This window comes from Dendropsophus ebraccatus, chromosome 6 (genome assembly GCF_027789765.1).
Source record: "Dendropsophus ebraccatus isolate aDenEbr1 chromosome 6, aDenEbr1.pat, whole genome shotgun sequence".
In the NCBI taxonomy this organism is placed as follows: domain Eukaryota; kingdom Metazoa; phylum Chordata; class Amphibia; order Anura; family Hylidae; genus Dendropsophus; species Dendropsophus ebraccatus.
This window is the reverse complement of record NC_091459.1, coordinates 54,464,218-54,480,900: the sequence shown is the minus strand read 5'-3', so window position 1 is coordinate 54,480,900 and position 16,683 is coordinate 54,464,218. Positions and strand designations below refer to the sequence as shown.

The 16,683-nt window shown below is 43.5% G+C and overlaps 1 protein-coding gene, 1 non-coding gene and 1 pseudogene across 4 annotated transcripts in view; all 3 read right to left on the bottom strand.

The window, feature by feature from the left end:
* PEX7 (peroxisomal biogenesis factor 7) overlaps window positions 1–16,683 on the bottom strand; it is a 155,690-nt gene that overhangs the window by 97,581 nt on the left and 41,426 nt on the right. For all 3 annotated transcript variants that reach the window (XM_069973729.1, XM_069973730.1, XM_069973731.1), the window contains exon 6: window positions 7,519–7,625. In XM_069973729.1, the coding sequence (XP_069829830.1) occupies window positions 7,519–7,625 (107 nt within the window). The remainder of the gene's footprint in view (window positions 1–7,518; window positions 7,626–16,683) is intronic.
* Window positions 12,227–12,406, bottom strand: LOC138796175 (U2 spliceosomal RNA; annotated as a pseudogene).
* LOC138796141 (U2 spliceosomal RNA) lies at window positions 13,066–13,260 on the bottom strand. The gene has a single exon (XR_011363749.1). It is a non-coding gene; the product is annotated as a U2 spliceosomal RNA (small nuclear RNA).

Genomic DNA, 16,683 nt, shown 5'->3' with positions numbered 1-16,683 from the left:
GCTCTCTTTCTAGACCTTTCTCCTAGCTAGTGTAGTACACTAAGGAGGCAGTTGGTGTTGCTATGGTAACCAATATATTAATAAATCTATGTCAATATAATAGTCCATTCTTTGCCCAACCTTAGGGAAAACACCTGGATCTCCTCTTACCTCTGCAACAGCACTTTCGGTGTCTCCCACTCCCACACCTTCTCCTTTCCCTGTCCCCTCACTGTTGATGTCCCCCAAGGCCTCTTCTCTTCTCCATCTATACCTTTGGCTTCGGACACATAATAGAATCCCACAGCTTCAAGTACCATCTCAACGCCCATGACCATCACATTTACCTCTCCGGTCCGGATGTCAACTCTCTGTTATCCATAGTCCTAGTGTGTCTATCGGCTATATCTTCCTTCTCCTCCCACTTTCTAAAACTTAACATGGACAAAACAGAACTAATCATCTTTCCCCCCCATCTCGCTCCACCCCTCTATCTAATCTCTGCATAATCTGCTGCCTTGGGGTCACCTTTGCTGTTTGCTGATTGGTGTAACCTTTTCCTTGCTATGCTGCTTTGTTACGTTCTGCTCACATTGCACCTTGCAAACCCAATGCATCAGTAACCTCCGTTATTTGAGGCTAATCTGCATATAGACACATATGGCCTGGAAACATACATTGTAAAACTTACCTATGTAGGCACGGGGGCAGTCCTCAGCTGCTTACTAGTTACAGCTGGTGGGAAAACTGTTCATTAATTACGCCTCCCTGAGAGCGCCAACTCTCAGGAACCGCCCCTCTGCGATGCTACTGGCTTTCATATAATTAATGAAGAGGTTTGCCACCAGCTGTTACTAGTTAGAAGCTGAGCCTACATAGGTGAGGCTTTGAAAGTATGTTATCGGGTCATATAGGTAATGCTCATAGCAATTACTTATATGGCTGGAAACAGTGCTTGGGGCCATATAATCATGTATTTATAGCTGCAGGGGGGATTTGAAAGTGATTGGTTCGGGGGGGGGGGGGGCGTGGCTTAGCCGGCAATGTGAGCAGACGTGCCTCAGTGAGCTCCATCAGCTAATCCTTCGTATATCCTGGGCATCCTGCCATCCACTACATTTTCCTGCCTTAGACCGGGTGAAGTATCGACCGGTTCTCTGCTGAGACGGGAATGAGCCACAAAAACAAGAACTCGACTAAGGATAAGACGAAGAGGGGAGGAGGAGCGCAGGGGTCTGCTGCCCCGGCGCCATCTTCACAGACGGACACAGCGGCTAATATTACTGGGTGGCTCAGGAAATACACCCGCACGCAGGAAGAGTCTAATCCTGCGGACGACTGGGGAGATATCGGGTCCGCACAGGCAGAGTGGCTATCTCCTGGGACCGCGAACTCCGGGACGGTGGCGGAGGCCTCCGCTCCAAAGATGGCGGCCGCACCTGAGGTGAGCGCGGGAAAGACTGGGGAGGAAGAAGCCGGGGCTTCTGACCAGAATGGCGCTACCCCCACTTTGCAGGACGTGCTAACAGCTATTGCAAGAGGCAACAAAGACCTCACGCTACTCATGGGGAACATGTGGGAGGATATCAACTTGCTCCGCCATGATTTACAAAAAGTCTCTGAAAGAATGGGTGCAGTGGAGGAAAGAGTGGGAGACATAGAGGATCAAGTGAATCCCATGAAAAGAGACATGAAAAGGGTGGTGACTGGCTTAAATGCGTTGGCTGCAAAGGCGGATGACATAGAAAACCGCCTGAGGCGGAATAACGTGCGCCTTATAGGAGTACCGGAGAGAGTGGAGGGGAGAAACCCCAGCGAATTCTTTGAGACATGGCTGCTGACCACCTTTGGCAAGGACACCCTAACGCCTTAATATGCGGTGGAGCGAGCTCATTGAGTGCCGTCCCGTCCATTACCCCCGAGGTCCCCTCCCAGAGCAGTCCTGATCAGGATTTTACATTACAAGGACCGCAACATTATCCTGCGAAAAGCCCGAGAATTAGAACGTATAACCCTGGAGGGTCATAATATCTCTGTGTTCCCTGACTTTTCGGCAGAGGTGCAGAAGAGGAGGGCCAAATATATAGACATTAAAAAGAGACTGCGATCCTTGGATGTCCCTTATTCCATGCTTTATCCCGCCTGCCTGCGCTGGGCAGCACGCATATCTTTGAGGAACCTGCGGCGGCTCTCTCCTGGCTGGATGAAAATGAAAGCAGACTCCGCAATTCCAATAGACGCAGACCGGACAGAGATTAACCTTGTGGATAAGGATTGCTGGGACGATGATATACCTTGCAGCAGATCTGCAGGGCTCTTGGGAGTATTCCTGTTGCGGATATTAACAGAAAGAAACGTCCTGTAACTGTTTTTTATTTCAATGTGCAGGAAGAGGGATATGCTGTGATATCCCCAGTTGCCTATGGAAGAAACAGCTCATAGGGTTTTCTCTTCTTTTATTTCCTCCGCTATCCCTGTCTCCCCATCTCCCTGTGTACTGTGATTATCTTTCTTTTCTTTAGTTTACCGTTGCCATTGGAGTTAGGTATACTGTGTGCCTAAAGAGATTATTTAGGCTATTTAACTATTCTGTACGATGTGGTGCAGGAGGGAATATGAGCTGTGGTGTTCACTGTCTACTGTTAAAGAGGCAGAACGTACTGTTAAGCCTCCTCCTTCTTTTCTCCTTTTTCTGACCTATTCGCTATCCCTCTCTTCCCACCTTCCCTTGTATTGTGCCTGCCTTTCCTTTCTTTTGAATGTTGTTACTACTGAGGCAAGATAACGCAAACACTTAGGGATGTATTACATGTTCCACAACTGTCATTTTAGCTGATAAGCGAGATGGGATGTCTGCTATAGGGTCTGTAATGTACTACGGGAGGGGCGGGCTACAACATCCTACCTCTTTTCTACAGTTTCTTAGCTATCCCTGTCCCCCTGCTTCCCTTTGTATTGTGTTCATCTTTCTATTCTGTATGTAGTGGCTGGGCCCAAGTTTGTTAAGGAGCTCAGCAGAAGTTCACGCAAGCACATGAAGTGGCTGCTAGGAATGTTATATGTTCTGCTCTCTTGTTGGGTCTTTTGTTTGTACCCCGATAACCGCCAGTTGCGGATATGTTTCCAGTTTTTTTATAACAAGTTATTTTTCTGAAGGATGGCTATTATATTGGAAGGTTGTTAATATGTGCTATACTCACCCAAGTGCAACTCTCGTATTGGAGGCTGTATATATGTGTATTTCCTACCCCCCTAGCGTCCACATGGCACAGCAACTAACAATTATAGCATGGAATGTGAGGGGGTTGGGCTCTCCCACAAAGAGGTTAGCGGTATTTCAGGCCCTACATAAATTCCAACCTGCCATATTATGTCTATCAGAAACACATCTTACAGACGACACTAAAGACATATTGAATAAGTCTTGGGTGGGACATGCATATCACTCTACCTTTTCTTCACATGCAAGGGGAGTCAGTGCTCTGGTGCATCGGACTCTGATGTACAAAGAGCTTAAGTCACTGGTGGACTCTGAGGGTCGATATGTATGTCTCTACTGTGAGATTTGGCGGGTGCGCTATGTAATAATAGCATTGTACATTTCCCCCCCCCCCCTTACTCTCATGCCACGCTACGTAGCATACTTACCTTTACCATGACATTTACTCACCCCTCGAGCATGTCACAAGTGCTGGAGGAGTCAGGCATGTTGGATCTCTGGCGTGCGAAGCACCCACAGAGTACTCAGTTCTCTTGTTACTCCTCATCACATGGCACACTGTCTCGCATTGATCTGGCAATAGGAAATAATTTAATGAGGCAGGCTACTTTGGAGGTGGAATACTTACCTCGCGGCCTATCTGATCACTCTCCTCTGAAAGTAGACATAGGGAGAGGTACCCCATTGGGTGCTCTAAGAGCCCCCTGGCGGTTGAATCCGTACTGGCTTGAAATTATCGGTACTACTTCCCGCTTAGCTGTTGAAATAGAATTCTTTCGCCATATAAATAGGGGTACCGCATCTCCTTTAATAATATGGGACACACTAAAGGCATATATCCGAGGTCTTCTCATAAAAGATATAAACACCTGTAAAACTAAATCAAAACGTATTCATGACTCGCTACAGAAAAGGGTGGTGGACACGGAACGGCGGTTTATTAATAGCCCCTCGGAAACTACAAGGAAGACATGGGACGAGGCCCAAACAATTTTTAAAGAGCACCTAGAACACACTGTGGACAATAAAAGATTCTTTCAAAAGCTAGCACATTTTGAAAGTGGGGAGAGCACGGGTAGGCTACTCGCTAGAATAGCCTCAGCACAAAGGGGACCGTCATTTATACTGCAATTGAACGGACCAGATGGTGGGTTAATTACTGGGGACGGGGACATCTTGCAGGCAATGGTGTCGTTTTACAAGGAAACTTATTCCTCTACATTGTTGCCCACTTCTAGTGAAATAATGGAGTTTGTCTCTAACATTGATCTCCCTTCCCTGACACAGGCACAGAGGGAACAATTAGATGATCCCCTGACAGTGGAGGAGTTGGAGGGGGCATTACAAGACTTTCCCAATGAACGCTCGCCTGGGTCAGATGGTTTGCCCAGTGAATTCTTTAAATTACACAGTTAGTGCCTATTGACACAACTTTTGGCCACCTTTGACTCCTCCACGGCAGAGGGAATATTGCCTGCCTCTATGAGGGAGGCAATAATAGTCCTCATTCCAAAGCCGGGCAAAAACTTACAACAAATGGGTTCATACAGGCCAATCTCACTATTGTGTGTAGATATCAAAATCATAGCCAAGGCGCTGGCCAATAGACTGATTCGGGTTATCTCGGGTCTGGTCCATGGAGACCAGACTAGATTTATGCCTGAAAAATCCACTGCAGATAATATACGACGTGTATTCTTTAATTTGCAGGCGCCAATTGAGGGGGGGGAGGGGCAGCGGGCGATGCTCTCACTCGACGCTGCCAAAGCATTTGACAGCGTCGAGTGGGAATACCTATGATGTGTGCTGTCTCACATGGGATTCGGTCCTAGATACATTTCGTGGATTAAACTAATACCGAGCCATCTGCGCGACAACTGTCTGCTGTCCGAATCATTCCTCCTCCAACGGGGTACTAGGCAGGGGTGTCCCCTCTACCCGTTTTTTTTTTTTTTGCATTGGCTATTGAGCCACTAGCCTGCATGATTCGGGCCTCAAATGGTGTGGTGGGTTTTAGACATGTAAGGATTGAGGATCGCATCGCACTGTACGCTGATGACATGCTCCTGTTCCTGAGGGATGCAGCGAGTTCCCTACCACTGGTCATGGACCTTCTTTCTGTATTTGGCAGGTATTCGGGGTTGACAATCAATTGGGACAAATCGGCGCTGCTGCCCTTGGATGCTCCCCCGGAACAATTCCGGTTGTTGGATGCAACTGTCCCTGTTGTTTCTCAATTCAGATACTTGGGGGTGCAGGTCACTTCGGATGTTTCTAAATATCTATCACTAAATCTGTCTCCTCTAATGGTGAGGTCGGCTAGTAAGATAAAGATATGGCACAAGCTTCCCCTATCGCTTGTAGGTAGGTCTAATTTAACAAAAAATGATACAGATGCCGCAGTTTTTGTATATATTGCATAATGCACCAGTATGGGTGCCTATGACATATTTTAATCGCATTCAGTCCTTGTTTCGAGAACTGATATGGGATGGGAAGACACCTAGAATTCAGTTAGACACGTTGCAGAGGGGTAAAGATCGGGGAGGATTGGCGGTACCCAACCCTTATCTATATTATTTGGCTGCGCAGCTTCAACAGCTCAGAGGATGGGCAGGATTGGGGAACATGGCTCCCACGGGCATACTGTTTCTAAGTGTGGCTGAAGGGCGAACTCCTATATATTTGCTAGAAATAGCGTCTCAAACAAGGCCGCCGGATGTGTCTCTCCTGTTGCCTATGCTCAAAAAGGTCTGGTCACAGGCTAAATCCTTCTTAAATTGTACGTCTTATACTCAATATACCCCACTGTGGCATAATGCAGATTTTCCTCATTTGTGCACTCTAGACGGGTCTACCTTCTGGGATACAAAAGGGGTGCATACACTTTCACAACTGTATAGTGAGGGAACCCTAAAAACACATGCCCAGCTCCAGGCCGACTATGATCTACCACACTCTGCCTTCTATAGGAACTTGCAATTACGACATGCCTTGGAGGCACAGTTTGGTGGGACTCCAGTCACCATATCCACACCACCAATACTTGACACGGTTCTCACTGCGTCAGACTCTATAAAGGTCTGATATCTCTAATATATCAGGAACTGCTAGAGGCCTACCTCTCACGACGACCCCTGGTGGTTAAGGAGCAATGGGAAGTAGATATAGGCCCAATAACTGACGAACAATGGACAAATATACTTGCCCTAACTCCCAAATTGGCTGTATCAGAGACACATAGATCCTCTCAATTGTTCTTACTACACCGGGTGTATAGGACACCCAAGTTTCTCCATAGGATTGGGGTGCGTGCTGATTCCAATTGCCCTAGTTGTGGCTAAGCTGACGCACATATTATTCATCTGATGTGGAGTTGCACTGAGCTGGAGGGTTATTGGAGGGAGGTTGTAGCCCTCATACGAAGGGTGTATGGAGTTGCTGTGCCAGTGGAACCCCTAAAATGTATACTGGGTCTGATACCTGAGGAAGATGAGCCTACTGGTATTGAGCTGGCTATATGCAGAATTCTATACCAGGCACGTAAATAAATTGGCCGTCACTGGATACAGGCGAGTGCGCCCACCATCACGGAACTCGTAGCCAGACTTAATGAGGTTATACGTTTGGAAAAAGGGGAATATCAGAAAAGAAAGGCATCCAAGAAATGAGAAAGTATATGGGGCCCCTGGCTCGATGCACCTGGTATACAGTCTAGAAATCTTAGACGCAATCCAATGGAAGCCCTCTTATTATTGTCAGACCAGACTGCGGCAACTGTTCGCCGTGATGGGACACGGGGAGGGAGGAGAGGTACTATACGGTAGATGATTGAGTTATCCTGATGGTGAGTGCCCTGACGGGACTGTTGGGCTCAAGATAGGGAGGCTCATACCCAGGTCTTTGAACATACCACTGTGCCTTATTGTTCTCTAATGGATGATACTGAGGAGAGTTGCACTTTATGATCTTATTTTTATGATAATAGTTTTTATCTGTATAGCCTAACCAATGTTGTTGCCTTCATACAATTATTATTATCCCTTTGTGATAGGGAAGTTGGTTCGGGGGGGGGGAGGGGGGTTGTTACTTTAAGATGGGTGGGGGGAGGGTGGGGGGTCTGTTTTGTTTGTATGTTTAACAGAAAAAGACACGCTTTTTGTGTGTGGAAAATACTGTTAATAAAAACAATCTGATTAAAAAAAAAAAAAGTGATGGTTCCCCCTTAATCTATGCACAAGAGGGGACAATTACAAAGTCAAGTTCCTTACATTGTTCCTTACATTACATTGAGTTCTGGTACATTTACAATGTCTTACCTGGTCATATTTGCACCAATCACAACTTAAAATCTCTGCTTGGTGAGCAGGGATGACTAGTTTAGATACAGGTGATTTCACATCCCATATCCTTAACGTCTGATCTCCTGAAATAAAAAAAAGATAGTAAGATGAGAAACGTAGCACTCTTAAATGTTACAAGATTTAGGAATCAAGGCGGCAGCTATATTAGGGCTGTGTTTTGCATGGAACCAGAATGGTGGATCCACAGACAAGTACAAGGCTCTTCCATTACAGTACAAAAGTAAAGAAATTGGAGATGAGTGAAAATTAACTTCCCAAGCAGAGAGTAGTTCGGAACTTTGCAAAAAGTTTGTTTCAGTACTGCACTTGAGCATGTTTGGAAAGATGGCGGCTGCACATCTAAAAACAAAAAATAAAAAATGGTGTTCTCAACATTCCGCACTTTGATGTCCTGCTCTGGCTCTTCGGTGTCCGCTGCTGATTGCAGCCCGTTCAGCCAATCACTGACTGAGACGGGACAGTGCTTTGGCCAGTGATTGACTGAGTGGGTAGCCACTCGTCTCGAGAGTGACAACCCGCTTAGCCAATCACTGGCCCTGGCACTGTCCTGTCTTAGGATTGGCTGAATAAAATTTTGGTGGCCGTGGGGGACACAGGATCCTGGAGAAAAATGACACTTGGGGGGGGGCATTATTTCACACTAGCACAGAATCTCTATAATGCTATGAACCAATGGAGACGCTGACATACATTTATTCAATCAGTGCATTCATTCACAGGATATGTAAGATTTTGATGCTAAAAAACTAGTAAAGTAAATTGTTTAATTAGGATATGAATAACGTTAGAAAATATTGATGTCCTTATAAGCCAATGTCATACAGGAACGCTCATAATAGTATATTGTATTTTCAGGCTCTGTCCCTAGTCAAATCAAGGTTTATACTGCCCCAACAGGCAGAACAGCAAATCCAAGTAAAGAAGCAACACCACTTTTCCTTATACATGGGAAATAACAGTACATCTTAAATAAGCCTTAAGCTACAAAAATCAGGCAATTAACATCTCTTCTATTTCTGAACTGATTTCTCAATCCAATTTATTTCTAAAGCCTCTTAATTCAATTAAATAGTTTAATAGTTAATTTATCACGCAAGAAACATGCTGCAAAAGGGGAAAAATCTACCTGCAACTGTTTTATATGAAAAGGAAAATAGAAAAATGTTTATTTTAAGAACATTTCCTTTAAAGGGAACCTGTAATCCCGGCACCCAGGGCAGAGCTCGCCCGACGTTCCAGTACAACCCCAGATACTTACCCGCTCCTGCCGGTACTGCTCCTGAAGCCAATCCTGCTGCAGAGAAATTGCTACCCGACGGTCTGGGCGCTCAATATGTAAACGAGAAGAGAGGAGTCCAAAGTACCAGTCATTTCCTATAGACGTCGGACTCATGTCTTCTCATTTACATATTAAGCGCACAGCAATTCCTCTGCGGCGGGACCAAATTCAGGAGCCAGGGGGGAGGGCGGGCTCTGCTCTGGGTGCCGGGGTGACAGGTTCCTTTTAAAAGGGTACTCCAGTAATTTTTTTTGTTTAAATCAGCTGATGCCAGAAAGTTATATAGATTTATAATATACTTCTATTTAAAAATCTCAACCAGTACTTATCAGCTGCTTCATGTCCTATAGGAAGTGGTGTATTCTTTCCAGTCTGACACAGTGCTCTCTGCTGCCACCTCTGTTTATGTCAGGATCTTTCCAGAGCAATAGCAAATCCCCACAGGAAACCTTTCCTAGTAAGGACAGTTCCTGTCACATACAGGGGTGGCAGCACCTTTTCCTGCAGAACATACAGCAGCTGATGAGTACTTATCAGCGGCACTGAGTTTTCTTTGTGATCTGTAACCTCAAAGTCAGCATAGGAGCTGTAAACCCTGAACAGTCCTATTATATAAGGAAATCTCGGATACAGCTATATATTATTCTAGTCTATTCAATTATTCCTTATCATAAACAGTAAAATAAAGGTTATAACATGAGCTGAGATATTTTTGACTCCAGCTAACACAATGTCAAAGGTGGCAAAGAAAATCTCTAATTATCATATCTGCCCCCAAAAAAGGAAGTCTTCTGAATGTCCTATAATGAGCAGATGAGAGACTAATGGTAGACTCTTGTAAATGACTCGGAGTATTGTAGAATGTCAACAGCACACTCATGCATATTTATCTATCCTTAAAACTTGATTGTTCTATTATTTCCACTGTGAAAATAATGTCTTGCTAATCATAACTTGTTTTCGCCCTGTTATTTTTGCATACGTTCACTGCAGCTGTTCAAGCACGCTCCTGAACAAAACGGTTCTGAATTACTGAAAGTGCTCCACACGGGTGGGTGGGAAAAGAAAAAAAAAAAAAAAAAAAAACTGCGGCGGAAAAGAGAATAGAGCGACAATCAGTAGCTGAGACTCGCGGCTTGTTTTAGAAGGTGTGCAGCAATCTGTACAATAGCCAAGAAGGCCACATTCAGCATTCACTAAATACCTGCAGTTACTGGGAGCTCACATCACAATGCTTTACTTTCAAAGGAAGCACAAAAGTGGGGTGGCCAGCGCACCAGAGGTGAAGCTCATTGCGTAAAGTAGATACAGTATGCTAGCCTTTTCAATGGATTCGGTTAAAATGACATACACATAGAATCTGTAATATTGTAGTAGAAAGGGACCAGGTGTCTTTCCAGAAAGAGCTAAGTTATGGCTACAAAACAAGTTAGTTATGTATAGGAGAAAATAAAAACGTAGAGGCTAAATGTGGAACATGTTATTTGCAAAAAGTTTCTGTTTTTCTGCTGTCCGCCCACTTTGATCTGGGGCAAAGCATAAAATTCTGCCCTCCACCGAAGGCCTCATTTACACCTTGCATGGTTGAGTACTCCCCTAACACTGGCTGTATGTAATGTATATACCGGGCTGTAATGTATGTACCGGGCCGCAGGGATTAAGGGGGCTGACTTTTACATACTGATGACAATCCCGCTGTGAGTGTGGATTCTCATTGAAAATGACAGATAAGGATCTGCAGAGAATTTCGCTGCGTATTCAGAGCGTGAAATCCGCTGCGGAACCATTAAGTGTGAACCCACCCTAAAACAATGTTTGTGACACAGTCAGTGCAGTCTCCATGCCCAGACTGCTCTATCCCGCCTATTCCAGTGATAGATTAGAAGCATTTTGATGAAAATCATACCGCATTGGAGAGGAGGCAATTTCCTAGAAAAATCTATGTTTCCTAACTGAATGCATGATGGTCATATTATACCCCTAGAATACTGTGCTGGTGCATGGTTTACTCTTTATATAGTGTGTCTATAGATTCTTGTAAAGTCACTTATCCCTATGACTTACAGTTTTGATAAGTTAACCCTTAGGGGCCACAGCCAGTTTTTATTTTTGTGCTTTCCTTTTTAACTCCTTGTGTATATAAGGCCATAGCGCGTGCATTTTTCCACCTAGAGACCCAGATGAGCCCTTACTTTTTGCGTCACTAATTGTACTTTGCAATGGCAGACGAAACTTTTGCCTAAAATATGCTGTGAAACCAGAAAAACTTATATGTGTGGTGAAATTGAAGGAAAAAAGAGACGCTTTTTTATTTGGGGTTTTTATGCCGTTCGCCCTAGGGTAAAACTGACTTCTTATATATGTTCCTCAAGTCAGTACGATTACGGCGATATGTAACCTGTATAACCTTTATTTTATTTGATGGCTTTTAAAAAATTTAAACCTTTTAAAAATATATATGTTCCTTAAAATTGCTCTATTCCCATTATTATAATGCTTTTATCCTTTGGTCTATGGGGCTATGAGAGGTGTAATTTTTTGTGCCATGATGTGTTCTTTCCATCAGTATCTTGTTTGCGTATATGCAACTTTTTGATTGCTTTTTATTACAATTTTTCTAGATTTGATGTGACCAAAAATGCGCAATTTTGCACTTTGTAATTTTTTTCAGCTTACCATGCAAGATCAAGAATATAATAATTTAATAGTTCAGGCGATTACACACGTAGCGATACCAAACATGAATGTTTATTTATTTATTTTTATTTATTTATAAAATAGTAAAAAGGGGGCGATTCAAACTTTTATTAGGGGAGGGGATTTTCTATTATTAAAAAAATTATAATTTTACTTTTCACACACATACTAGAACCCCCACGGGGGACTTCTAGTATCACTGTTCTGATCTCTCAGTGAGATCTCTGCAGTATAGATATACTACATGGATCCATGAAATCAGTGTTCTATTGCTCGCGGATACAGCCGGGAGCAACAGAGTGCTGAGCCGGGATCAGCGGCTTTACGGCGCAGACCCCGGCCCGATAAAGATGCGGGGATCGCTCCTCCACGATTGCTTCGCGCGCCCGGGGGGGGGGGGGCAATCCCCCTACTATACCACCAAAGATGGGGGACAGCAAGCATTTAAACTGCATCTAAATGTCTAATTAGCGGACACGGCGATCGGACCGTGCCCGCTAATAGACGCAAGACCCCCCCCTCTGAACTCCTCTAGCAACGCCAGGAAGTACAGTAATGTCCTGGTGCGTCTAGGGGTTTATTAAATATGTGTTTTTGTGGATTTCCTCCAGGTATTCCGGTTTCCTCTCACACTCTAAAGAACAGAAAGGTAAATACGAAACTTAGATTAGGGGTCTATTTTATCTTATTTCGTGCACTGAACCTGGAAGCACTGCAATACCAGGTCAATGCCTGGAGAGGACAGAGCAAGCTCTTTTACCATCTCCCGATTTTAAAAATCCATTCAATATATGGTCCCCAGATAGGAGACGTATCAGATATTAAACTGATGATAACAGATTTTTTTTATTATTATTGAGAGTCTGTCTCATCCTGCCTCTGTCTGTCTTCCTGCCTCGTTCTGTCTACCTGAATCTGTCTGCCTCTCCATCCATCAGTCTATATGTATCTAATCTATGTATGGATAGCTACACATTGATAACTATTTATTAAAGAAAAACTATGGTGAATTCTCATCAGTGCAGCCGTATTAACAAAAGCATACACTGGCCCCCAAAGAATCCAAATTAAGGGTGCGTTCACACCTACAGGATCTGCAGCAGATTTGATGCTATGTTCAGTTATTTAAATGAAATCTGCTGCAGAAAATCAGCTGCAGATCCTGTAGGTGTGAACGCACCATAAATGGTTTAAACTGCACCTACCTGCGTCTTCCTTGCTGGCAAGCAACCGACCAGCCTACCTGCTTGGTTGCCTGCCTGCAGATGAACTGCTAGTCTTTCTATCAGCCGTATATATCAGCACAGCCTTGATGACATCACAAGCCCTGCCCTGGCAGGCTAGTGGTAAAGAACTTTGTTGCCATGGCAACAGGCTGCCAGAGACAAACAAGTGTTTACCAAACAAACTTTTATTAGCAATGCAAAGCCTTAAACCTTGGGGTGCAGCAGCACACCCAACTTGGGGGGTGTTTCTTGCAATGCCGTTTCAGAGGTGCGGCTGCGCACCCTTTAGGGGTTCTGTTTTTAGGCAACCTAGAACCTGGAATCACTGCAATACCAGGTCAATGCCTGGAGAGGACAGAGCAAGCTCTTTTACCATTTCCCTGTTGTAAAAATTCATGTAATATATGGTCCCCAGATAGGGGACGTATCAGATATTAAACTGATAAGAACAGATACTACACTTGATCTTAGCCAAAAGTGAAGTCGAGAAGAGATAGATTATGGGGTATATTTGACATGACCCCACCTTACAAGATAACACAGTTAGCAGCATATTATTACGGAAAGATACTCACATGGGTGCGTGTCAGCAGTTATAACTTTACACAAGTGACACAAAAATCCAGATTGGAAGCTTTCACTTCACTGCCCTCAGTTATTCTTCACATTACTTAACTGATGGAAGACTCCTGCCAGAGGCACGGCACTAAGCATCCTCCAGATAGGACGCCATTTGCTGATATTGTCCTTTAGATTAAAGTACCCTCAAGCCTACTATTTGTTTGAGTGCTTAGACAACTAATATGGAAAGTGATGATGTTTAAAAGTGTAGAGAAGTCTCTAAAGGGAAATTTCAGAGATACCTTTCCACGGTCACAATAGTTAAAGTAGTAAATGGAGGAACAGCACTTCCAAATGCTATAAAAGGTGGATTAAATGGATTTCAATTACCTGTGGATAGTTATTCATTCAAACCTCTCCAACAACAATGCCTTCTGCAGTTGCCTTGCTCTATTCCAGTCCTGTTCTCCATGTGGACATGTAGTGCTTAGGCTAGGTTCACACTGCGTTTTAAGCATCCGTTTAACGCATTTTTTGCAAAAAACGCATGAAAAACGGATTGCAAAAAACGGATTCATTTGTGTGCATCCGTTTTTCCATTGACTTCCATTATAAAAAAAAACGGATCCGTTTTTTTTGACGGACCAAAAAACGTTGCTGACCCTATTTTTCTGGACGTTAAAAAAAACGGATCCGTTAAACGGATGCTGAAAACGCAGTGTGAACCTAGCCTTAGACTATGCAAACCCAAACAAGCACTTCTTCAGTGGTTAGAGGAGTGCTTTTTATTATGTAACATGGCATACGTCTTTTTCTGAAAGACTAACTGTTCTGCAGCTTCTCATATTACTTCCTGATATTTTTGCAGTTTGACTTTTAAAGGGCTTTTCCTTTCAGATCAACTAGTGTCAGAAAGTTATATAGATTTGTAATTTACTTCTTAAGTCTTCCCATACTTATTACCTGAGGTACTGTATGTCCTGCGGGAAGTGGCGTATTCTTGCTAGGCTGACATCTCTGTGTCAGAGTGAAAATAAAACATTTCCTGCAGGACATACAGCAGCTGATAATTATGGGAAGACGAGCTTTTTTTTAACAGAAGTAAATTACAAATCTATAATTTTCTGATATCAGTTGATTTAAAAAAAAAAAAAAAAAAAAAAAGATTTCCGCTGGACAACCCCTTTAATGAGGAAAATACAAAAGTACCACATACAGTTTTCACATAGATTATCCTCAACATCCTATTTTCCATTTAAATATTCCACTATGACTAACAAATGCATTCTTAAAGGGCTACACAGCAAAAAAAAATCAGCTTAAATCAGATCAACTGGTGTCAGAAAGATATACAGATTTATAATTTATTTCTATTTCAAAACTCCAGTTTTTCATTACTTACCAGCTGCTGTATGTCCTGCAGGAAGTGGTGTATTCTTTCCAGTCTGACGCAGTGCTCTCTGCTGCCACCTCTGTCCATGTCAGGAACTGTCCAAAGCAATAGCAAATCCCCACAGAAAACGTTTCCTACCAAGAACAGATCCTGTCACAGACAGTGGCAGCAGCAGATAGCACTGTGTCAGACTGCTAAAATACACCACTTCCTGCAGGACATACAGCAGCTGATAAGTACTGAAAGACTTGAGATTTTGAAATAGAAGTAAATTACAAATCTACATAACTTTCTGACACCAGTCGATCTGAAAGAAAAAATAAATTGTCGGCGTTCCCCTGTAAGGTCCCTATACATATACACCATTGATAGTTCGGCCATCAATTTAAGGTGTATGGTGCTCTCCCAACTGACCTCCAAAGCTCCCAGGGGGACCATGTCCGCTCAGACTGTCCATAAGGTAATTTGGGACAGGTCACCGACCAGCTACTTTCATCCTAAGGGCTGTCCCACAAGCGCTGTGTGCAGCAGTCTGCAAGCTCTGAATCTTTCCCTTTTTACAGCTCTGTGGTCCCAGAGGGGAGTTTTTACAGTGGAAGAATACAAGATGCTGCACACAAAGTAGCCTTACAGCTGATATAGTGCAATAAGGTGTTATGTCATGTCTCTAATTAGGGATCCAAAATTACTATCCACACTCTCCGTATTTTCAATGATCCGCAATTCCCCAAAGAAATGGCTACGACCATGTCACAGACATGCTCACCTTTCCCTTCTTTGCTAATCCACAAAAAAAAAAAATAAATGATTGTGGATAAAGATTGCAGACATCGTACAGTATATGGTCCAGAAAAACTGAACATGTGAATATAACCTTACACTCAGCAGAGGCATGGGAATGTGTGGGGGAACGTGGGGCACACAGGAGGATAGTAATTCTTGCAGGGGGAATGTGGGTGGCTGGAAGAGCATAATAAACTTATAGGGGGAATGTGGGGGCACAGGGAGTATGATAATCTCATAGGAGGAATATGGGGGGCACAAGGGGCATGGCTATCACACAAAGGGAATGTGAGGGTCACGGTAATCTTATAGTGGGAATGTTGGGGCAGATAAGGCATGGTATTATTATAGGGGAATGTGGGGAGGGCACATGATAACCTTATGAGGGAATGTAAGGAGCACAGGGAGCATGCAGCTCAATTCACTCCAATGGGACAAGCTGCAATACCGGATACAGCTGCTACTCAATATCATGGTTAATGCTTTGGCTGTGCAGGCACAATTGTACCTGTAGTTCGGAAACATCTGGAGGGCTGAAGGTTTCCCATCCCTATTCTAGGCCCATTATAACCCTCTTTATTCAACTGCCAAATATTTCATGTAAACAAAAGCTGCAGCCACCAACTATCTTAGAAAAACAGAATTAAAAAAATTTCATACCAAGATTTCATTATAAATCCCGAGAACTGAAAGAAATCCTAGGATGACTATGTTACTGGGAAACAAATGGCTCATGCAAAAAGCTCACATACAGCGACAGAGGAAACGGACGCGGAAGCCGGCTTCAACATTTGTGTGTTCTCAACTTTGTGGCACTTTGATTTCCCGGTAATAAAGTGGGATTGTGATGGAACAGCACAATGACTCACAGGATCCTTTTCAGGCATCAGGCCCCCATTATTTATGTCATTTCTTTAATCACATTTTCCAGATGACCGGAGTTTCTTTGTTAGCTAGACATTGATCAGGTCCTCTACCGCTGAAACACATCCTCTCTGGCTCCTGGCTTATCTTATCTGCTCTAAAATTGCCTGTGACATCAGTCTAGGAATGGCTTTAAATAAAAAAAAAAAGAAGAAAAAAAACCATCACAACTAGCAGTTCATAGTCTTAAATATAAGAAAATAATAATAAAACTGGTATTAACCTACGAGCTTTACAAGTCAGTACAATTACAATAG